The 23,304-nt window shown below is 37.1% G+C and overlaps 3 protein-coding genes across 3 annotated transcripts; all 3 read left to right on the top strand.

Moving 5' to 3' along the window:
- Window positions 1-7,491: 7,491 nt before the first annotated feature.
- LOC133868334 (G-type lectin S-receptor-like serine/threonine-protein kinase At4g27290) lies at window positions 7,492-13,020 on the top strand. The gene is made up of 7 exons (XM_062305189.1): window positions 7,492-8,829; window positions 10,152-10,277; window positions 11,400-11,563; window positions 11,707-11,917; window positions 11,997-12,234; window positions 12,328-12,478; window positions 12,592-13,020. Exons 1-7 carry the CDS (start codon window positions 7,578-7,580, stop codon window positions 12,898-12,900), a joined length of 2,451 nt encoding a protein of 816 aa, XP_062161173.1. The 5' UTR covers window positions 7,492-7,577; the 3' UTR covers window positions 12,901-13,020.
- Window positions 13,021-13,657: 637 nt separating this feature from the next.
- On the top strand, window positions 13,658-17,854 carry LOC133868333 (G-type lectin S-receptor-like serine/threonine-protein kinase At4g27290). Its single transcript, XM_062305187.1, has 7 exons — window positions 13,658-15,416; window positions 15,830-15,955; window positions 16,058-16,215; window positions 16,494-16,704; window positions 16,911-17,148; window positions 17,229-17,379; window positions 17,492-17,854. Exons 1-7 carry the CDS (start codon window positions 14,126-14,128, stop codon window positions 17,798-17,800), a joined length of 2,484 nt encoding a protein of 827 aa, XP_062161171.1. The 5' UTR covers window positions 13,658-14,125; the 3' UTR covers window positions 17,801-17,854.
- Window positions 17,855-19,161: 1,307 nt separating this feature from the next.
- On the top strand, window positions 19,162-22,716 carry LOC133868335 (G-type lectin S-receptor-like serine/threonine-protein kinase RKS1). Its single transcript, XM_062305190.1, has 6 exons — window positions 19,162-20,598; window positions 20,685-20,822; window positions 21,371-21,513; window positions 21,674-21,884; window positions 22,017-22,254; window positions 22,424-22,716. The coding sequence occupies exons 1-6, from the start codon at window positions 19,317-19,319 to the stop codon at window positions 22,620-22,622; spliced, it is 2,211 nt and encodes a 736-aa protein (XP_062161174.1). The 5' UTR covers window positions 19,162-19,316; the 3' UTR covers window positions 22,623-22,716.
- The last annotated feature ends 588 nt before the right edge of the window (window positions 22,717-23,304 follow it).

The following is a 23,304-nucleotide window of genomic DNA, read 5'->3' as shown; positions in this document are numbered from 1 at the left end:
AGCATTGATGGCTGTGTTAAAAACAATGAAAAAAAAATTGTTGTGTAATGTTACAACGTAAAACTCATGGGAAAACTCATTGGGTAGTTTGAAAGGGACAAAAATTTCTTACATGTTACAAAAGAAGTACAAGTTATTTAAATAATATGTACTTTTTAAATGTTTTTTTTTAATAATATTAATAAGAAAAATATGTTTTCACACATTTAAAATATGTCCATTTTATATGTAAATTGTAAGAAATTTTTTATAGTCTCCTAGGGGGTAGCTCAATCGGCTAGGGATCACGCCTCATGAAGTAGAGGTCACTAGTTCAAATACCATTTTTCTCTCTTGTGTGGATATGTAAAAAAAAAATTAAAAATAAAAAATAAAAAAAATTATAAACCAATTTATAAAAAATTTCCAGTGGTTATAAAATAAGAATAATGTTAAAAAAACACAAGTTACACACTATGTAGTTACATACTATGTGCGTACTCACTTTCTCACATGGGTGGGTCCCACATACGTTGTGGGATCCATTCATTTGTGAGGGTGAGTGTGCACATAGTGTGCAACTTGGGGAAATGATCCATGCACTCCTAGTGCATAACAAATGCACTACTTTAAGACACATTGGGGTGGAGTCTACACATTGAATCCTACCTCAATGTGCCTTAAGATAGTGCACTAGGAGTGTTTCTGACATTTTTCCGGTGAATAACTAAGGACATTGTTGGCCGGTCGGCATCCCATTCAGAGGAGTACGACAATAGCAGCTGAGGATGATGGATGATGGAGATCATAATCTACTTCCTAGGGAAGGAACTTGCTACAGTCTGACTCTGAGACTCAAAGGACAGATACCCCCCACCCCACGGTCGGATCCGACTTCTATGCGGTACTCAAAAAGTACCGCATATCTTCTGTGATTTTTTTATAACCGAGATGCAAACATCAAACATATGAAGGAAAAAACAAAACTCCGTCACTTCTCCATTACAACCATCCTCTTTTTTTTTTTTTTTAATTCTTTTCTTTTCTTTGTCCTTATCGCGTGACACTTACTGAATAACCACGCAATAAGGAATCCATGAGTCTTGGCAATACTCCTCCGCAATTTCGATCCCTTCCTACCTCATTGCATCACACATTTGCTACTGGAATTGAAGAAGCGACAGCAAAGGCGTAGGCAAAAGAAAAAGAACATTGTTGTCACTGGGAAGGCTCCCAATTGGAGAAGAGGGTGATATCACTGATTGTGGTCGAGATTCGATCTTAATAAGTTGGGTGCATATTTGGCGACGAGCGAGCACGTCCCAGTCAAGACCTGGTTTTCGAGGGCGGGATCGAAGTAAAGCTCTATAGCATAGCCTTGTGACATTGCTACTGGAATTGAAATTCAAAGAGGAAAACAGTGAATCAAAGGGAATGGAGTACAACCCGAGACTCAGAATTGAGATCTTAGAGTAACCCGACAAAGGAAATTGGACAATCAAATTATCCCACAAAGTAAAATCAAAACGTTGGACATTTTAGCACAAATCTGTGAAAAGAAAGAAATACCTAGATAAGATTGAAGGCAAATGAGACCTAAGAAGTGAACAATATGTGAGATTCAAAGTAGCCAACGAAGGTAAAAATCAAAACCCTAGAGATATTGTGCGAGAACACAAAGAAGAAGAAACACCCAAACAAAATTGAAGGTAAAAGAAGCCAAAGGAGCAGGAAAATTGGAGTAAAATGGAGGTGAGATGAGAAATGGAAGAAACAATCATGTGAAATGGTGGGAGTAAAGCTTCAATCAGAAAACACACAGAGGGAATAAAGGGAAAGAAATCAAAAGGTTGTTGCCTGGTATTGTGTTTTTGCGAGGTTTCCCAACAAAATTGCCTTCAATCATCACGGCGCCGATAGAGAGAGAGAGAGAAAGAGAGAGAGAGACTTTGCTACATCGAACACCCTAAGAAGGATCCGGCTTCTATGTTTGCTGTTTGTAATAGTTGACGGAGTTTTATTTTTTGTTTCATATGTTTGTTGTTTGCATCCCAACCGTAGGGAAAAATCACAGTAGATATGCGGTATTTTTTAGTACCGCATAGAAGCCGGATCCCCCAACGGTCCACTTAAGACCTCACAAATAAGATGAATTAATTTGGACCCACCATTCTATGTATAAATAAATAAATAAAACTAGTGAGACACGGTTTTCTATGCTTTGTTTGCAGCGTTTGGCAATAAAATCTACCCTTTTCTTCATTTATTTTTAAAATAGACAAAAAAAAAATCTTTTTAGTCACTGTGCACTCGCATTGATCACTGTTTACTGAACAGTGGTTTATCACTGTGCACCGCAGTGCTCAGTGATTGGTCACTGTGCACTGCAGTGATGTTTGCAAATTTAAATTAAGACAGTAAAAATGTGTCCAATGTTCACTAAAAATCTGTCTATTCAACTTTCAACTTTCACAGAACACAAATTACACGTATATCAAAGCACTTTCATCTGTCCTTTTACCTGTAATTTTTCAACGAAAAATGTTAGGAATACAATTAGTGCACAATTTGTACACTACCTCAAGATAAATCAGAGTGGAACCAATGCACTAATAATGCATCAATCATTCCCCCTTTTCAACATATACCCATATATGCACATTTGCACTTTCATCTGCTCTTTTCTTTCGCGGACTACCTTTCTTTCCCTACATGCACTGATTTATCAAAGCCTTTTCATTTATTTATACAAAATCACACAATCAGGCAAGAAAGTGCAACTTTGCAAAAGCAGAAACTCTAGAGAGTTTGCAAGAGCAGTGTCAACGAAAGTGCAAGAACAGTCCAAAGTAGTCCATCGCGAGTGAGAAAGAGAAGGGTTTTGACATAGTTTAGGTGGGTATTCTTGTAATATTTTTCTTTTTCGCTTGTTATGCGAAATAGTGATTTTCGTTTAAATTCGCACTTTTTCAATTAAGCACCTCCTATCTTATTGCCAGAAATCATGGCTTTTTTTTTCTTTTTTCACGATTTTAAAAAATGCAATTTTAAATCGCAATCCCCAAATGCCACATGTTTTGCAATTTCCTTTAAAATCGCAGATTATTTTTGCAAATAAGCAACTCTAAACTGGCACTTATTGGCATTAAAAGGACCATTCCCATATGCTGAAACATGGCGTGGTGAGGAGCATAACCTTGAAATAACTCACAATTCTTCTGTAGATTTTGAAAAATTCTAAGACTTTGTTAACCAATGAAAAAACAAGAGAGAGCAAAAAAAAAAAAAAGATAAGAAAACTAGGAAATTGGAAGGAAAAAAGAGAAAGAAAGGGGAAGGGAGGAGCATGGAGACAAGCTCCATACTTCCTCAGTCACTCACGAAGGAGAAGAAGGATCTCACGATCGAGATGGCGAAAATATCTCACAAGGTAGAATAATTCATTTGAAGGATAGAACTTAGAAGCATTACAGTACTCAACTCTTATAATTTTACAGACCAATTTTTCAAATCTAGGGGTCAAATATAGTTCATTTGATGAGAGCAGACTGCAACAAGTTTAAGGCATGGAAATGATCATGAGAGAAGACTTCAACGACCTTCAAGCATGGTGATATTCATCTCATTTAAAGAAGCAGGTGCTCCTTTAGAACATGAGGAATCCGGACCATAATTTATGGGTCTGTTGATAAATGTTGGCTTGTTAGGACATGGAACAGTTGCTTCATTTCCAAGCATGAAGAGAATTTCAAGCATAGTTGGCCAATCTATGGCTTGTTCTTGTACACATAAGAGCCCCATTGCTTTTCCTTCCATCCATAAGTCCCATACCTGCAAAAATTGAAGAGTATTATGTTAAGAAGTTCATCACTGGATCGTAATGAAGAGTGATAATATATTTTGCTTACATATCCAATCAAATTTAGGCCGGCACTTCCAACGTGATGATAATTGTTTCTCTTGCCAATAATTATCTCTAGTGTCAAGACACCATAGCTGAATACATCTGATTTTATAGAATATAACCCTTCATTGCATACTCTGGAGAAATGTATCTACTGAAGAAAAAAAAAATAATAAAATAAAAAAAAAATAAAAAAAATTGAAGCTCGTCTAAGTTTTGCTTTTAATTAGCATTGTACATTCATGTGTGTGCAAAATGTTAAATCACTACTGATTCCAAAAAAAAAAAAAAAAAAAAAAAAAAAAAAAAAAAGTTTATAAGAAGAGATGAAGTTAATAATTTAATTTATATAATTATAACACATAGAGAGAGACATACTATGTGCCAAAAACTTTTCTTGTATTTGCTTCATTTTGATCATCACCAAACATTCTAGCCAACCCAAAATTTGAAATTTTGTGATTCATTTCTACATCCAGTAGTACGTTACTCGCTTTTAATTAAATCTCTGTGGATGATTTTTAGCCTTGAATCTTGGTGAAGATATAAGACTCCTCGAGCAATTTCAGAAATAATTTCGAATCGCTTCCTCCAATCTAGCAATTTCCTTCTTATTTCGTCTGAATCGAAACATCAAACATGAATTTAAGCTTCAATCAATAATTAATACATATTGAAAACAGTTGCATGCTAAAATATCAAATTTACCACCGAAATGAAAAAGTCTAGGCTTTTGTTTGGCATATATTCATAGATCAACATCATCTCTCGTCTGTTGATGCAAAAATTACAACAAAAACGCTTCACAAGATTCCTATGTTGGGGTTTTGCAATCAGGTTAACTTCGTTTTTAAATTCTTTTGTGCCCTGTTTTGAACTTCTTGAGAGTGTTTTCACTGCTATTTCCTGTCCATTGGCTAGTTGACCTTGCATTTATTATAAATTTATAATGGGGACTTACACCAATTAACATATATTACTTGATTAATTTTTTTTTTCATTATATATATATAAACTTGTAGTGAAATAGGAATACTAATATTGGTAAATATTTACATTTAATATAAGTTGACAATTCAGAGATTCTTATCATATCATTTATAACGGGAAGAAACTAAACTTGTTAATTACCTTATAGACCGGGCCAAAACCACCTTGTCCAAGCCTATTAGCCGGGGAGAAATTAAATGGAATGCCATGAGCTTGTCTCTCAAGAAGAGAAACCGAGCTGAGGTCAGTCCTTTAGTGAAGATATCGGCACTCTAATCATCAGTAGAGATGAATCGAGCAACAAGATCCCGGCCTTAAGCTTGCTCAATATCTTCTATCGGATGAAGTGATAGTTAACTACGAAGTGTTTGGTCTTGGCGTGGAAAATTGGATTAGATGTTTGTGAAGTATAAATAGAGAAGTGTCAACTAATGAACCTGTGAATCCAAGATCAAGAAATGGCATGTGTCAGGCAATGAAACCATGCATGTGGGGCCTGTTTAAGGCCATAGAGTGCCTTACTTAGCTTGCAAACTTAATCTAGGTGATCCTTAAGAACAAATCCCTTTGGCTGCTCCATAAATCCCTCTTCTATAAGATGGCAATGCAGAAAAGCATTAGAGACAGCAAGTATCTTAATTGGCCAGTTGTAATTCATGACAAAGTGCTAATAATAGTTGAACAATGGCTGGTTTATTAATCAATAACCGAAATAAACGTGTCTGTGGAATCCATCGATCCCATCATGTTGCTCAAATCCCTTTGCTACTGCCTACTGGCCTTGTCTTATATATATCGATCAATTAATAGTCTCATATATCTGCGTTATGTTTCTGTTGATTGGTCTTGGATAGAGGGACCATCAACCATGTACCATTTTCCAGCAAGCCATTGAATTCACTCTCATAGCAGCAAGCCAGTTAATTTGAGTCCGATATTGCCAGAGAAAATGTAGTGGGCTCCAGGGGAAGTGATGTAGCAAACATGGCCTTCAAAGGTGTTAAATTTTACGAGCTGCCCTAACGGAAGGGTTTTCGTTTTTCTTTTTACTAAGAAATGGTAGTTTGAAGTGATTGAGTGTTACATGTGATAGTTCTTAATTGGGGGCAACGTGTAAATGAGTGATAGTTTAGTGGTGCTCAGTGTAATTTACCCTACAATATATTAAAGTTCTTTAGAACCAATCATTTATAGGAACTTAATTCTACTTATTATTCTGTCATTTTTTAAGCATGTGTTTCTGGCATGTAATTTTTTAAGAGGTTTGGTTATATCCTATAACCCAATTAGGAAAAAAATTAAGAAAAACTGCAAAATCAGTTTTTATAATTAGCCTAATTTACAAATTACTCACTGTCATATCAAAGTGAATTTAGAAGTTCTTCAAATATATAAAAAAAACAATTTAGTAACTGGAGTCAAATTTTGTTAAAACATTTGATAGATTCTGTTAGCTGCCACAGCAGTACTAACAAAAAGACAACACGTGTCACTATTAATAAAAAATATAAAAAAATATTAAATATATAAAACTTAAAAATTATTATTATTATTATTATTTTAAAAAAAGGAAAATATGAAAAAGGGTGGCAGAAAAGGTGGCCGCCGGTTGGGCGTGCAGCCACCCCCAATGGCGGGGGTGACTCGCAGGCCACTCTTTTCATTTTTTATTATTTTTTTTAAAAAGAATTTTTTTAGCTTTATATTTTTATATATTTAAAAAATTATTATTAGTGAAACTTGTTGTCTTTTTTGTGCGCTGACATGACACCTAATAGAATCTATCAAATGTTTTAAAGAAAATTGACTCCAACTGTCCAATGACTATTTTTTTTTTTTTTTTTTTGGCATACTATCCTACAGACCTTTGAAATTTACTTTTGATATGACAATGAATGATTTGTAATTTAGGTCAATTATAAGGATTAATTGTGCAATTATTTCAAAAAATTATATCATTCAACTAATGTGAAACTTAATACCCATCCAACACTATCAAAATCTTCGGTCTAATATGAGACTTACCAAACATCGATGAGAAGTCAAGACATCACAAAATGTATGATGAGTAATCGTCTCTTATTTTTCTTGTGAGTTCCCCATTCATTTCAAGTTTCTATTGGGATGTGCCAGTTTTAAGGTGCCATTACACTCAAAAGCCTATAGAAATCCTCGACGATAAATTTATGTATCCCACTTTCAGGATGACACCACAAAAGGATGTTAGCTAGTTTCAATTTCAACCAACAATATTGTCCAATATCACAACCAAAAGAATAGATAAAAAAAGCCCCATGCTTGAGCTTCTTTGATCAAATCAACCAAGCACAAATACCTCTCCATAGTTTTTGTCTGCTCTGCCAAATGGCTTTGAGACATATATAGAAGAAAAACCCCTCAAGCATACAGAGGACAAGTAAGAGAACTCCAAAGATTTATAAACCAAAGCTTTAATAGCGTTATCATCCCGGCAAGAAGTAAAGCAGCCCATTTTTTTCTTGCTGAACAAACCATTGACTTGAGGGTCCATAACGCCGGCTTGTATAATATATTAATATTGTCGTCATAGTCTCCTTTCCTAACTACCTTTGTCTTCATATTCAACGAGTCAATTTCCTGATCTCGAATATCTTTCTTCTGTTGATTACAAATGCAGACAAACGTTCAGTGTATTTGAGTTATTCTTGCTGAGATAAGATAACCCATGAAGTTCTTTCTTTCCATTTTCTTCTGCTTCACTTCTATTTCCTTTTCCAAGACATTAGACACCTTAGCTCCAGGCCAAACTCTCAAAGACGACAATGGTGAAACTCTCGTTTCCACAGGCCAAACATTCAAATTTGGCTTCTTTAGTCCCTGGAATTCTACCAACCGTTACGCCGGAATATGGTTCAAGAACGTCCCGCAGCAAACTGTTGTCTGGGTTGCCAACAAAGACAGCCCACTCACGGACTCGTCCGGCGTCCTCAATATCACCTCCACCGGAAACATAGTCATCCTCAACAGCCATTCCGGCATTACCATCTGGGCTGCAAATTCATCGGCAAAAAATCCCGTCTTGCAGCTCTTAAACACAGGAAACCTTGTGCTTAACGATGGTGGTTATTCCAGCCATGCTTGGCAGAGTTTTGATCACCCATGCGATACGTTGCTACCAGGCATGAAGCTTGGATGGAACCTAAGAAATAACCAGAGCTGGTTCCTGACTTCATGGAAGAGTCTTCAAGATCCATCAACGGGAGAATTCACCTACAAACTAGACCCTCGTGGGCTCCCGCAGATTGTTCTTCGCAGAGGAAGTGAGATTATATATAGAAGCGGGCCTTGGGATGGGGTTCGTTTTGGCGGAGATTCGCCGCTCCACCAAAACGCGGTCTTTAAACCAATCTTCGTTTACAACACAAGCTTTGTCTACTACACCTACGAAAACAACGACAGTTCTATAATCTCAAGGTTCGTGGTGAACCAGTCGGCGGGCTCGATTGATCACCTCACATGGAGCCAGCGCGGCAAGTACTGGGTGAATATAGTAACTATGCAGAGAGATGAATGTGATATGTACGAACACTGCGGTCCTTATGGCATTTGCAACATTGACAAGCCGTCCCCTCCTTGCGATTGCCCAACTGGGTTCACTCCAAAAGTAGCACAAGACTGGAACGTGCTCGATTGGTCCGGCGGATGCGTCCTAAAAACTCCGTTAAACTGTAGTGCAAACGAGGGGTTCAGGAAGTTTTCCGGGCTGAAGTTGCCTGATAATTCGCAGATTTTAATTAGCAAGACGGCGATGAGGTCGGAGGAGTGTAAGGCGGCCTGCTTAGGAAACTGCTCGTGCGTGGGTTATGCTGAAACTGACGGGAGTGGGTGTGTGGGTTGGTTCGGGGAGATGCTTGATATTAGAGAGTACGATGAAGGTGGGCAAGATTTGTTTATTCGGATGGCTGCTTCTGAACTTGGTATGTCTCTTTGTTATGAATCCAAGCATTCACTTAATTAGACCATTAATTTAGCATTAGTTTTGAATTGAGTGATGATAACTAAGGTATTTATTTACACATAATTGAACATTTCTTCCTCTTCTTTTTTTTTTTTTTTTTGGAACCCTTCTTCCTCTTCTACCATCTGATGTGTTCATTTTTACATTCATAATTGATCGTTTCAAATAGTTTTGCCATATCCAATATGAATATTCTCATGAGAACTAAACTTATTACTGCTCCGTCAATCTACCATTCAATTTATAATATTCTCAATTGAGTGATGCTAACTATTGAGAATTGTAATGTCATTCTTTTGTTTTCTAGAAGGACAAAAATACTCCTAAAAAAAATTTAAAAGACAAAAATATCCTTAAAAATCAAAAGAAAAAAATTTATAAAAAATTAACTCACGGCCATGCCACCATGGCCTAGTTACCAGCGGTGTGTCCGGGGGTCTTTTTTTTTGGATTTTAAATGTCTTTTTAAGGATATTTTTGTCTTTTTAGGGGTAACAAATGAGACATTGTAATTCTCATTTCTCATGGTAGGTTAGTAGGGAACATTAAACCAACTTAAAGATTATGGGGACATTACTCATGAAGCGGTAGATTAAAGGTAAAATGTAGTTCTTCTGATATTATTTTAAATCATTAATTATCCTGAAAACTTTCATTTTTTTATTTTTTTATTTTTAACAATGATTATGGTTTAGTTAAGACAACATTGTTGAGTAGTAATAGAATAAAAATGTGATTTTTAGCATTACTCTTTAATAAGTGAGGGTCCAATACGTAAAATATTTAATTGTATGGCTAATTATATAGACATGATTCAAATTCACGACTTCTATTAATGTCTTGTTAAATCACCACTCATTCTAAAAATTTAAACTCCTAAATATATATTTAATAATTTAATTAATATTCTAACAATTTTTTTATACTAAATAATTAATTGGTTCACCAATAACCAAAGTCTAAAGGTAATTAAAGGATCTAAATTTTCAATGCACGAGTCTCAATCAAAGTGAGGAGGCATTGTAACGGACAGGTTCTAGACTCCTAGCATTTTGTGGCAGTGGGGTTAGGTGTGGAAAATGCTTTGCCATGGTCTTTTCTTTTCATCTTTTTAATTTATTTATTATTTTTGCTTTTATTTTATTTTATTTTATATTGTGCTTTCGAAGCTCTAGTCCAGGACAAGTATGGTAGGCCCGTAAAAGACTGAAAGTTTGTCTAACGTTCTTTATCTTTTTTCCTCTTTACTGGAATATTTATGTGGTGGATGCTTAATTAAAGGGTCCAATAACAACGACAAACGAACGGTGGCGATCGTTTCGGTATCATCAGTAGCTTTTGTGGTTCTTCTGTTGGTTTCAGTCAGCTGGTTTTTCATACGGAAGAAGATGATTCGCAGAAGCAAAGGTAATTATTTATTTATTTAAAGTGCTTTATGCTCGATCTCTGAATTGTTTGATTAAACAGTTTAGTTACCAATTAATTATTGTTTAAGGAAATGTTTTGTTGACCAAACTGACGGTAACCCACCAACTCCCCTCATTCTATATTCACAAGTCCCACTGTCATAGAATTGGACATGACCAAAACTCATTCTAAACAACTTTGGACCCCGCAATCATGTTGAAAAAGATCAAAGCAAAGCTTCCTTTTTCTTTTTTCTTTGCAATATTTTGGTGAGCAATCTCACTGGAGTCTTGCAATGTTAACACGTAATATTTAATGACTTAACACGATACCTGGCCGTATTTGAAGCTTATTCATCGAAGATGATGAAAACAATTAATAAAAAAAAATGCTATGAATACTAACGAATAAGTGTCATGTCATTTTAGTAAGGTTTTCTTTGTAAAAGTGTAAATAAGTGTAACATTTCTCCATAAATAATACCAAGACATTTCAATCTAGCTTATAGGTTGCTTTCTCCGTGTTAAAGGATATTATTTCTGTGATATCATCTCATCCAACCAAAACAATTCAAACTACTCACGATCATGTAGAACAAATAAAAACCTCAGCATCAGATAAACACAATCATGAAAGAGTCCAAGACAAAAACGAAATAAATGAGAACATCCATTGTTGAGGTGTTGGATAGTTTATCTTTTGTAAACGGAATTTACAATTCAAATATTCTGTGTTATGATTATCCTTGTGATTGAATACTCTATATATACAAAGCCTTCGCCTTGATTAAGGTAAGGCAGAAACAAAACATATATACATTAATAGTGTGAAAATTTTACGCTCTGTTACTCAAACTTGTGACGTGGTGGCCTAACCATTGATCCAAAAGCTCTGAGACAGTTGGATACTGATTTTGTTAAACTATTAACTCTTAGGATCCTAAGAGATTACATTTCTTCTGGTTCTTTTACATTCCGTAACTTTTTCGATAAATCAAACAAACCTGATGCTGTAACGTGTAATCGAATATCTCATTTGGTTTGTCAAACTTGAATTTAATATGCATGTGTTAGCAAACCAATCCATGTGTGTAGTTTCCCTAATGATTTCCTAATTTGACAGCTCAGAGACTGAGAATAAATAATCCAAATCAAGATTACAAGCCAAGTGTTTCAGAGGAAGACGTAGAGCTGCCTCTTTTTGATTTCCATACTATTGCATCTGCTACTAACAACTTCTCTTTCACAAATAAGATTGGTGAAGGAGGCTTTGGTCCTGTTTACAAGGTAATTTCACAGTACATCTACGAACTTATTTGTAGTGTACGAAAAGAAAGTAATTCAATTCTTCTCAACTGTTTCATTTTAGTGATGATAAGCTGCACACCCATATCTCCTGTTTGCTGAACTACATCCTTGATTAACTACAGGGTAAGCTCTCAACTGGGCAACAAATAGCTGTGAAAAGGCTCTCCAAAGACTCAAGACAAGGCCTGAAAGAGTTCAAGAATGAGGTTATCTTGATCGCAAAACTTCAGCACCGAAATCTTGTTAGGCTCTTGGGGTGTTATATTCACGGAGAAGATAGGATGTTGATCTATGAATATGTGCCTAACAGAAGTTTAAATTTATACATATTCGGTTAGCCACTCAATTTTTTTAAATCTCTCGTAATTATGCATTAGAAATATCAAAGTTGATTTCACATAAATTGGACCAGATCAAACAAGAGGCACTGCACTTGATTGGGGGAAGCGTTTTGACATTATAGTCGGGATCGCTCGAGGACTTCTTTATCTTCACCGTGATTCAAGGCTACGAATAATTCATAGGGATCTTAAAGCTAGTAATATTCTCTTAGACAGTGAGATGAATCCCAAGATATCAGACTTTGGCTTGGCAAGAACGTTTGGAGGTGACCAAACTGAAGCGAATACAACTAGGGTCATTGGAACATAGTATGTACAACAACATTATCTCTCTCTAGCTCTCTAGCTCTCAAATAATACAACCTTATGCTAATGTCATTTCCTTTTGTTGATTGCATGTAGTGGCTATATGTCTCCGGAGTATGCAATAGATGGGCTCTTTTCCTTGAAGTCTGATGTCTTTAGCTTTGGCGTACTGGTTTTAGAGATAGTGAGTGGCAAGAAGAATAGAGGATTTTATCATCCTGATCATGACTACAACCTTTTAGGACACGTGAGTTTGGAGCAGAAAACTTTCCTCCTTCAGATTGTTAAACCATTTATTTTTTGTATTAGCATTTTTTATTTTCTCTATCCTATTGAATTTCTAAGTTGGAATTTATCTAGGCATGGAAATTATGGAATGAAGGCAGGATCATGGAACTAATGGATGCTTTGATGGAGAAGCCGGTTCTTGAATCTGAAATTTTACGATGTATTCAAGTTGGCCTGTTGTGTGTTGCACAACGCCCTGAAGACAGGCCTGCAATGTCCTCTGTTCTTTTGATGTTAGACAGTGATGATGCTTCACTACCCGAACCTCAACAACCTGGATTTTACACAGAAAGGTTTCTTGCAGAGGCCGACTCATCATCAACAGGGAAAAGACAATATGCTACGAACGAAGTAACTATAACAATGTTACAGGGTAGATAGAAGTGTGATTAAGACTCTGTACATTTTTATCACAAAACATATGTGGCTCTCTACATTCAATATTTTGCACCAGATTTTAGAATGTATCATTGCTCAGAAGATAAACATTTTGTCATTGCAGACACGAAGACATCTGTAATATCTTCATCGTTAGTTTGAGGTTGAAAATACTTTGATATCAGTGAAGAGGAGCACATTATGCACATACCAAAGTAAACCTGTTGACTTTAAGTTTTTGTGTTTAGTAGTATACCAAGATGCTACAGTAAAGCCTCATTTGAAAACTATTTATCTCCTCGTAAGAACTTATGTTATCAGTTTTCAAAATTAGTATATATGTATGTTTATGGTTTGGGAATATTTGAAATTGAAGGTTTTTCAAGAGTCTTAGAAGAAGAGAGTCCCACACGAAAAAAGAAAAATTAATGTCGGCATTTATAATACCTAACTCACACAAAGCTATTGCTTTAAAGCAAGCAATACTAGCATGCATGCACTTGTGTGTATGTTCTAGTACGGCAATAAGCGCGTATGCATGTCATCTACACATTGCAGTATACATGTGAAAGCAGAGATGCTCGATCCGTACTAATCGTCTTTCAATATAAAAATTCCAAAGAATTGCAGGGCTAGTGGTAAACTTGATGGGTGATTAGGACCTATCAATACTAATCAATTTCTGAAATCAGATGGTGATATCCTTAATCCTTGTTTAATTCTTACCACCAGTCATATGGCATTGGGAAAGTATTTTTTTATTGGACAATGGGCAACGACCAGTGACTTCCAGGTCTTGGAATGAGGAAAGCTAATCCCAGGTTCCCATTTTCAAACGTCGATCCTTCTCAGCTCCTTCCGGGCTTCCATATGTAACATAATGATTTTAATCACAGACGCACTACTGTCACTGAACTACGATCTTTTCTTAGGAGCTGTTGGGTTGCTGAAAAGACTCAGGAGAAACGAAGATGGTATTTATAAACAAAACTTCAATTTTTTCTTAGTTGTCTTCTTGACATTTAAAGAGGGTATAGATTTCATTGTGTATTTAGTCTTCCTCTTCCAGCAGACGGAAGACTGGGCCTAAGAGCTCCAACTACTCCCCATGTAATTGGCCTTCCTTTTCAGGCCAATTACATGCCTTCAAGTCTTCAACTTCACACTTCGAAAAAGTTTTAAGGACTCAAGTTTTATTCGGGCAAGTAAATGAAAGATCAGGAAACTTATGGAGGGACTGAGAGACAGTATTTTGTTTCTGGGTATTTGCTGCACTTTGATATCTTCATTTTTAGAAGTTTCAGATGCAGGGGACACCTTAACTGTAACACAGTCCTTGAAAGAAAACGAAACATTAGTTTCATCTGATCAAAAGTTTGAACTAGGCTTCTTCAGGCTTGGAAGTTCCAGTGATCGATATCTAGGGATACGGTACAAGAATATCCCAGATAAGGCAGTAGTTTGGGTTGCAAACAGAGACCATCCTCTTCAGAATTCTGAAGCTTTCTTAACATTAAGTAGTGATGGAAAGCTTCTTCTCAATGAAACTGGAAGCGTCGTGTGGTCTTCAAATACGACAAGAGCAGCAAGAACTCCAAGTGCACAGCTTTTAGACTCGGGAAATTTTATTGTGAAAGATTTGGGGGATGAATATGATCATGACAACTCTGAGAACTACTTATGGCAGAGCTTTGATTATCCATCTGATACTTTGTTGCCTGGCATGAAGCTTGGGTGGAACTTGAAAACTGGTTTGAATCGACATTTGAGATCATGGAAAAGCTCAGATGATCCCTCTCCTGGAGACTACACCTATAGTGTTGATCCCCGTGGGCTTCCTCAACTTGTTCTTCGAAAAGGATCAACTAAGCTGTTTAGAAGTGGTTCTTGGTATGGGGAACAATTTAGTGGTGATCCAGTTCTGGCAGCAAACACTGTTTTCAGACCCATGTTTGTCTCTAATGCTGATGAAGTATATTATATATATGAAACCATGGACAACATTACCTCAAGGTTTGTGTTGGGTCGATCCGGCTCAGTTCAGCATTTCTCATGGAATGATGGGCATCCTAGTTGGAACCTGTTGTTCACTGTTCAAGGAGACCGCTGTGACAACTATGGCCTGTGTGGTAGTTATGGAAGTTGCAATGTTACAGATATTGCAAATTGTGAGTGCTTGAGTGGTTTTAGACCCAGATCACCCCAGGAGTGGAAAATGCTTGATTGGTCAGGTGGATGTGTTCCAGATGATCCACATATTTGCAAAAACAGAGAGGGGTTTATTAAGTTAACAGGATTAAAACTGCCGGATGCATCACAACTTTCTGTAAACGTCAGTATGAGTATCAAAGATTGTGAGGTGGAATGCTTGAAGAACTGCTCTTGTGTGGCTTATGCTAAACTGGAAATCAGTGGCACTAGCAATGGCTGTGTGACCTGGTTTGGAGAATTGATTGATACAAGAGAGGTTGCTAACTATGGGCAAGATCTCTATGTAAGAGTGGCAGCTTCAGAATTAGGTATGAATGCTTGAGCTTCTCACTACCCTTACTTCTCAGTAGTGAGCCTTGGTATATTTAGGGAGAGTAATGTTATTTAGTAGACTGTCATACAACTAGAACGACGTTATCTCAATTGTATGATAGTCGTATATCAGTCTACTCAATAATATTTCTCATTTAGGCAGCTCAATCTAGTAACATGAGATCTCTGACTTGGTGTTACATCCAATGAACATACTTTCTCTTACCCATGTTGTCATGGTAAACCCTTAGACCAAAGCACTGTGTTTGCCCAAGAAAGGCTCCAACCAGCCCTGCTCTGGCGTTACCTGGAGCTGGGATGGAGATATTGTCTTGTGACCATTTGTATTTTAGTACTGAATTAGTCATCGAATCAATATTCTGTACCATTTTTCATTTCTTGTTTTTAGGGTCAAATGCTGATAGGAGTAAGGAGAAGAGGAGTATGGTAGTTGCTGTGGCTGTACCACTGGCTTTGGCAATAATCCTCTTGGCTTCAATTGGTTGGTTCTTTATTTGGAAGAGAATAAACGAAGGTAAACCAACAAAACAAATTTAATAGTCAAATTTTAGTATTTTCATGGCAATTCCAGTCACTTAAATCATTTTTATTAAGTTGTCTGCTTTCTTGTAAATAGCCAGCAAGCCAAATAATCAAGTAAGCATTAGAGGAGCTCAAAACGAGGATGATGACCTGGAGCTCCCGTTACTTGAAATAGCTATCATTGAAGCTGCCACTAACAACTTCTCTGCTACCAATAAGATTGGAGAAGGAGGATTTGGCCCTGTATACAAGGTAAGATATTATTTTGCAGCAAGCTTAAAGTCAATGTAAGCACTTTCCGGGGAACATTACTTGGGTTATATATTTTTGTCAAATGAGTTTACAAATTGGTTATATAGGGAAGAGACTTCATTCCTTGTATGGATATCTTGATGGATTATGATTGGAGTATTGAACAATCATTTATCAGAGCAAGACAACCCTAAGGCTCAACTGACGTTCACCATCTTCTCTGTGAAGATGGGATTTAGGCGACAATCTTATAATGTACATCCTTGTTATGATTGTAGGGTGAGCTACCATCGGGGCAAGAAATAGCAGTAAAGATGCTTGGAGAGAATTCTGGACAAGGCCTGCAGGAGTTTAAGAATGAGGTCATCTTGGTCTCCCAACTTCAACATCGGAATCTTGTCAAGCTTCTAGGTTGTTGCATTCAAGGGGAAGAAAGAATGTTAATCTATGAGTACATGCAGAACAGAAGTTTAGACTCCTTAATCTTTGGTTGGTATCTCAGACATAGATACACACACACACACACACATGCATGCATTATGTATTTATGAAAAAAATAATGTAGGATTGAGTTCACTTAATCTCTTTCAATTATTTTCTTGTCTAATGAGTTCTATTTACTAGCTAATTGTAAAGCCATTATTACATTTAAAACATGGTAAGTCAAATTGTATCTGATGTAATGTTTAAGGCAGATGAAGCAAGGAGTTCTTCACTCAATTGGCAAAAGAGATTAGACATTATTATTGGGATAGCTCGAGGACTTCTTTATCTTCATAGAGATTCAAGACTCAGAGTAATCCATAGGGATCTAAAAGCCAGCAATATTCTGTTGGACAGTAAGATGAACGCCAAAATTTCAGATTTTGGAATGGCAAGAATCTTCGGTGGAGATCAAACTGAAGCAAAAACCAAAAGAGTAGTTGGAACCTAGTAAGTAAATAGAAACTTGCCTTAGATATTTCTTTTTGGTATGTTGCTGCTAATATCAATCTCTTTGGCGACCGCTGTAGTGGCTATATGTCTCCAGAGTATGCCATAGATGGACAATATTCTTTGAAATCTGACGTCTTTAGCTTCGGTGTCATACTGTTGGAGATAGTCAGTGGCAAGAAGAACCGGGGTTTTTCTCATCCAGGCCACAAACTAAATCTCATTGGACATGTGAGTACAAGAAAAATGTGATTCTCTTCAATTTTTTAGAACTAATTTCGACTTAACATGGAAATCTTATTGTTGTTCTTTGACATAACTATGAAAGTTGAAATTGTTTTAGGCATGGAAACTTTGGAATGAAGGAAAGGCCTTGGAATTAATGGATGTGGTGGTGGACAATCAATTCCCCGCCTCAGCAGCGCTAAGATGTATTCAAGTGGGTCTTTTGTGTGTTCAGCAGCGCCCAGAAGAGAGGCTGACAATGTCATCTGTGCTTTTGATGCTGGATAGCGAAACTGCATTGTTACCCCAACCTGGACGACCTGGATTTTATGCAGAAAGGTGCCTTCCAGAGACGGACTCGTCATCAGTGGGAAGAATGAACTCCGATTTGAAAGAGATATCTGTTAAATTGTTAGAGGGCCGTTAGTGATATGTTTTGTGCTACTACTCTGCCCTAGAAGGTGGAAATACTTATTTCTCTTTGACATAACAAAGTAACAGATATACCAACCTACGCTTAGTTTAAGCAATGTGGATCGGCTTGTTAACATTGGCTATGAACTCCAAGAAAGCTACTCAAATTTTGATTAAAAAAAAAAAAAAAAGTGATTATTCAACCTTTTTTATGCTCACTTTCTAATTGCACTAGGCATTGCCATGCTTTTGTTCTGATACTGAATTTGAACTACTTCAGCATATGACAATTGCTGTTTACATCAGTTTCTTGCTAATGATTGTTACTAGTCTGTTGATTTAACTAGGAATTCAATAGAGGATTTCAATCAAAGCGAATGTCGTGACATTATGATCCTCTGAATTTATCACTCGTTTACTGGATTTTATTTGGGAAGGAAACATATCTGAAGAATTCCCACATTTAAAGGAAGCCTCATTTGGTACTGCTTTTGCCAATGAAAAGGCTTTGGTAGAAGACGATAACATAAAGATTTTATAGCAAAGGAATAGCTAGAAATGAAACTTGGGTTGAATCAGAGAACTAGGATGCAACGGCTTTAAACATATTAGGAACCATAAGATAGTCCCAGAATTAGGGAGTGCTAACAAGTTCAAGCTTACTGGCTCTGCAGTGTTTTTGTAAGATATATCATAGGGCTCAAATTTCGCACCCGGCAAGCAATACTCAAAACATTAGCAGTGCATTTTAAAACTGATTTGGTCTCGCGTTCCTAGCAATTCATAGCACTACAAGAATCAAATCTCCTGTTAGGCATTTCATCAAACACGCGCCGCGCTAATTCTACCAAACAAAAACAAGTATATATATCACATTGAATTGTTCAATTTGATTAACCCTGGAAGAGAAAGCAACCCAGGACTCCAGGAGGAAGGAGAGAGGTGGGCTTAGTGTAAAGGGTTGTGCTTCACACGAGTAGGTAAAGGCCTCAGAGTGTGATATGGGCTTGGAGTCTGTTATATATGGCAGATTGACAGTAGACATATAAAACCTGTATTTCTGGACCGTTGGACTGCTACTGAAAGAAACAAAGCATAAACGCTTTGTTGGGCCAAATAAAGAGAAAGGCCTGTCAAGTGGGCTGGGCCACACGTACAGCAACATAACATAAAGTCTACACACGCAACAGTACTTAATGAAATTATGAAAGCAATCAGATGGTGAACCCAATAAAAATCAGGCCTGGATGTTCATCATCATCTTGAATATTAATATTTTTCAAGTTCATACAAATTTTATTAAATTCATGGAAATGATTGAAAGACCGTTGGTTAGGGATGTTTTGGGAGTAGGGTCTCTTAAATGACTTTTTCTGTTTTTCGTGGACACTAGGCGTTGTATTTGTCAAGTGGGAAGTCCACACACGCAATTGTAAGTTTGTGAAGCGATACACGTATTTGTTAATCAACTTTTTGGTTCCAATCAATGGAGGGAGGACGAGTCCTAAAAGGAAGCAGACAGCGCAAACATGGATGCCGAGAAAATGTTCTCGTCATTGATTCTACTCATTCTCTTCTTCCCATTTTGCACTTCCACAGACACCTTAAAACCAAACCAATCCATCAAGAATGGCCAATCTTTGATGTCCAAAGAAAAGAACTTCGCCTTAGGCTTCTTCAACCCCGGCAACTCTAGCCATTGGTATCTGGGTATTTGGTATGTTAAAGTGACGGTACAAACTGTGGTGTGGGTTGCAAACAGGAACAATCCTATCAATGGGTCCTCTGGAGTTCTCTCAATCAACCAGTTTGGCAACCTTGTCCTCCGTGACGGCTATAACCGCCTTCTATGGACTACAAATGTTTCTGTCCAAGGGACAAGTACTTCCACTGTAGCTCAGCTTCAAGATTCAGGAAACCTTGTATTGGTTCGGGACAATGACAAGAACGTGTTATGGCAAAGCTTTGACAATCATACAGATACTCTGCTTCCAGTTAAAGACATGAAGGTTGGAATGAATCGGAGAACGGGGATGAACTGGTTCTTAACATCTTGGAAGTCAGAAGATGACCCTGGAGATGGGGACTACATCTATAAGCTAAATCCTGCTGACTCTCGACAGTTCTTCTTGTATAAGGGTTCGACTTCGACTCCGTTATGGCGGACTGGTCCATGGCCATGGGTCATAGCAACAGAAAAAACCGCGTCTGATTATGAAGCCAATTTTGTTAGCAATCAGGAGGAGGTATCTTACTCCTACTTTCTTGATGACCCTTCAGTCATTACAAGATTAGTGGTGCACAACTCTGGATTGCTCCAGCAACTTTTTTGGGATGACAGTGATCGTCAATGGAAGGAACTCTGGTCGGCACCTAAATACCGGTGTGACAAGTATGGACAGTGTGGTGCGAATAGTATATGCAGTCCTGACAATATGAATAGGTTCGAGTGTACGTGTTTGCCAGGGTATGAACCCAAGTCTCCGAGGGACTGGAGTCTCAGAAATGGTTCTGAGGGGTGTGCGAGGAAGCAGCTGGTGCTGTCGATGTGTGGGAATGGGGAAGGGTTTGTGAACGTGGGGCGTGTGAAGATTCCTGATTCACCAAACCCGTCTCAGCTGGACACGAGTATGAGTGATGAAGAGTGCGAGAAGGGGTGCTTGAGGAACTGTTCTTGCACAGCTTTTCTCAGCTTAAATATTGATAGGAAGGGGATTGGTTGCTGGACATGGTATGGTGAATTGGTGGACATTGCAGCGTATACAAGTGAAGGGTTTGATCTAAAAGTTCGTGTGGATGCGAGTGAATTAGGTATCCTTTCTTTGCTTGCTTGAAATTTCAGTAGTTTTCATTTGTCTTTTCAGTTTCTGGATCATGGTTTACCTTTTTCCCTTCAGCTAAGAACACAAAGAAGTCCAAAGCTTCTCTTGGCAAAAAGGGGGAGCGGGCTATTGCAATATCATCTGCTGCAGTGGCTTTGGTTCTATTATCCTTACTAGCCTACATGTGGCTAATGAAGAAGAGGAAAGCAAAAGGTAAATAACGTCACTAGCATTGTATTATTAAGATATTTCTGTTTTCTGCTTAGTCGTTGCAAAAACCATATATATAGGTTTGAGAGGTTTCTGAAATGAAAAAGGATTTTAAAGAGCTTTGGAAGAAGAAAGTCCCACGTGAAAAAAAGAAAAAGTTAAACTTACACCAAGCTATCGATTAATTTAAAATAAGCAATGTTTGGGTGTATGCTCTAATACAGTGCAAAGCACTGGAGACACACGTGTGCATGGCATCAATAATCCAGCAGTATGAACAAACTTTAAAACTCCTAAATTGACACTATAAATAGTCCAGTTCAAAAATTCGAGTCTCTCTTTTGCTAGAATAAAAAATCTGCGGGTGTTCTTGTTTTGTTTTATGCAAAAACGCATCTAAATTAAAGAGGTTTTTCTTGGCTCCGTTGTATTCTGGAGAAGGGTTTGTTGTTACCCAGTGCATATCAATTCTGATTGAGGGCAAATAACTTTTTAAGAAAAGGGACTCACTAACACACCTTAGGTTATGTTTTCGGTTTCTGTTTTTACAGGCTCTTTAGAGGCTAATGAACTCGGAGATGGCAGTAGACATCCTGATTTACTGCTTTTCGATCTAAGATGTATGGTGGAAGCCACTGACAATTTCTCTCCGACCAACAAACTTGGGCAAGGTGGTTTTGGCTCTGTTTTTAAGGTACAGTCACAATTCTTTTATAACATTGTCAATATCTTGCACAGTTTTGTTTGTTGTGGGTGAATGGGGCAAAGTGGATTTACTGAAGGAGCTGCAAATTGGGCTTAATTGTTTAAAACTTATTTCTCTGAGTAAGCTCAAGTTTTAATCATGATTTCAGGGTCAATTTTCTAATGGACAACAGATAGCTGTAAAAAGGCTGTCCAAAAGTTCAGGACAAGGAACAGAAGAATTCAAAAATGAAGTCATGTTGATTGCAAAACTTCAACACAGGAACCTTGTCAAAATTTTAGGCTGTTGCATTGAGGGGGAAGAAAAGATGCTGATTTATGAGTACATGTCCAACAAAAGCTTGGACTTCTTTGTTTTTGGTAAGTTTCCGTTTCAAGAATCTATTGCCTTCATTTGGTGTATGTTCTGTTGTTATATATACATATATATGTGAAAAAGAATATAATTGAAGTACATTTTGAGTAGCTAGCTAGAGCAAATTTTTGTTGTAGATGATAGAAGAAGTTCATCCCTGAATTGGAGTAAACGTTTTGAAATCATCATTGGGATTGCTAGTGGGATTTTGTATCTTCATCAAGACTCAAGATTAAGAATCATTCATAGGGATCTTAAAACAAGCAATGTTCTACTAGATGCTGAGATGAACCCCAAAATTTCGGATTTCGGCGTAGCCTGTATATTCAAAGGGGATCAAATTCAAGACAAGACAAGCAGAGTGGTAGGAACATAGTAAGTATCAAATACAAATATACAAACACAATTGTAAGAAACGCATACGTTGCATACAGATAAAATAGAATTTAAGCACCACACAAAGTTTAAGATTACATTTCATACTATTCACATGAAGTTATGTCAAGACTATCTTTGATTCTTTGATGATGTTATTCTCGCGCAGTGGTTACATGCCTCCGGAGTATGCAGTATTTGGAAGATTTTCAACAAAATCAGATGTTTTTAGCTTTGGTGTCATAGTATTGGAGATAGTTGCTAGCACGAAGAATAGCAGTTCTTATCGGGAGCACCCTTCCCAAACTTTGATAGGGCATGTAAGTAACAGAAAACAACAATCTTCAGCATTTGCATGCTTTTCTTAGACAGTCGATCTCTTATAGATAATCCCATGAACCACACAGGTCTGGGAATTATGGAGAGAAGATAGAGCCCTGGATATAGTTGATTCATCAATAAACGTGTAACGCCCCCAAACCACTAAGGGTTAGGTTTGTCCATTTCATACACTAAACAGCAAAGATTCGTAAGGTTTGTCAGATAACCTAGCTAATATGCTGAATTAAATAAATTAAACAAACAAAAATAATAAAGATTTTAAAACTCAGAGCTTTAATAAATGCGGAAACAGTTATTTCGAAAAGAGCAATTATGCTTGATTCAATAATCGAAAATCTAAAGAAAAACTAAATTTATTGTGCAAGTGCACTTGTTAAGGTAACTGAGATACAATATTCTAATGCTAGCATAGATCCCATCCCGGCCGCCTAGGTCTCTCTGCTCATAACTTGAAAACAAAAACAAAATAAGGGGTGAGCGAGAAATGCTCAGGAAGGTAACCCTCAACCATAAAACGGTTGAGTTAAATTCATTTTCTTCAAAACTAGTATTCAAAAACACACTTGAAATTAGAAATTTCCATAATATAAAATATAAATTCGGCATTTTTCATAAAACATAAAACAATTGGTTGGTAAATAAACTTCTCATATTTAGGGCCCATGTACACTATTACGCCCCGTGTACTAGGGTTGCGCGGTCTACTGC

The sequence above is a fragment of the Alnus glutinosa genome, chromosome 5 (genome assembly GCF_958979055.1).
Source record: "Alnus glutinosa chromosome 5, dhAlnGlut1.1, whole genome shotgun sequence".
NCBI lineage: Eukaryota > Viridiplantae > Streptophyta > Magnoliopsida > Fagales > Betulaceae > Alnus > Alnus glutinosa.
This window is presented reverse-complemented; position numbering and strand designations above follow the sequence as displayed.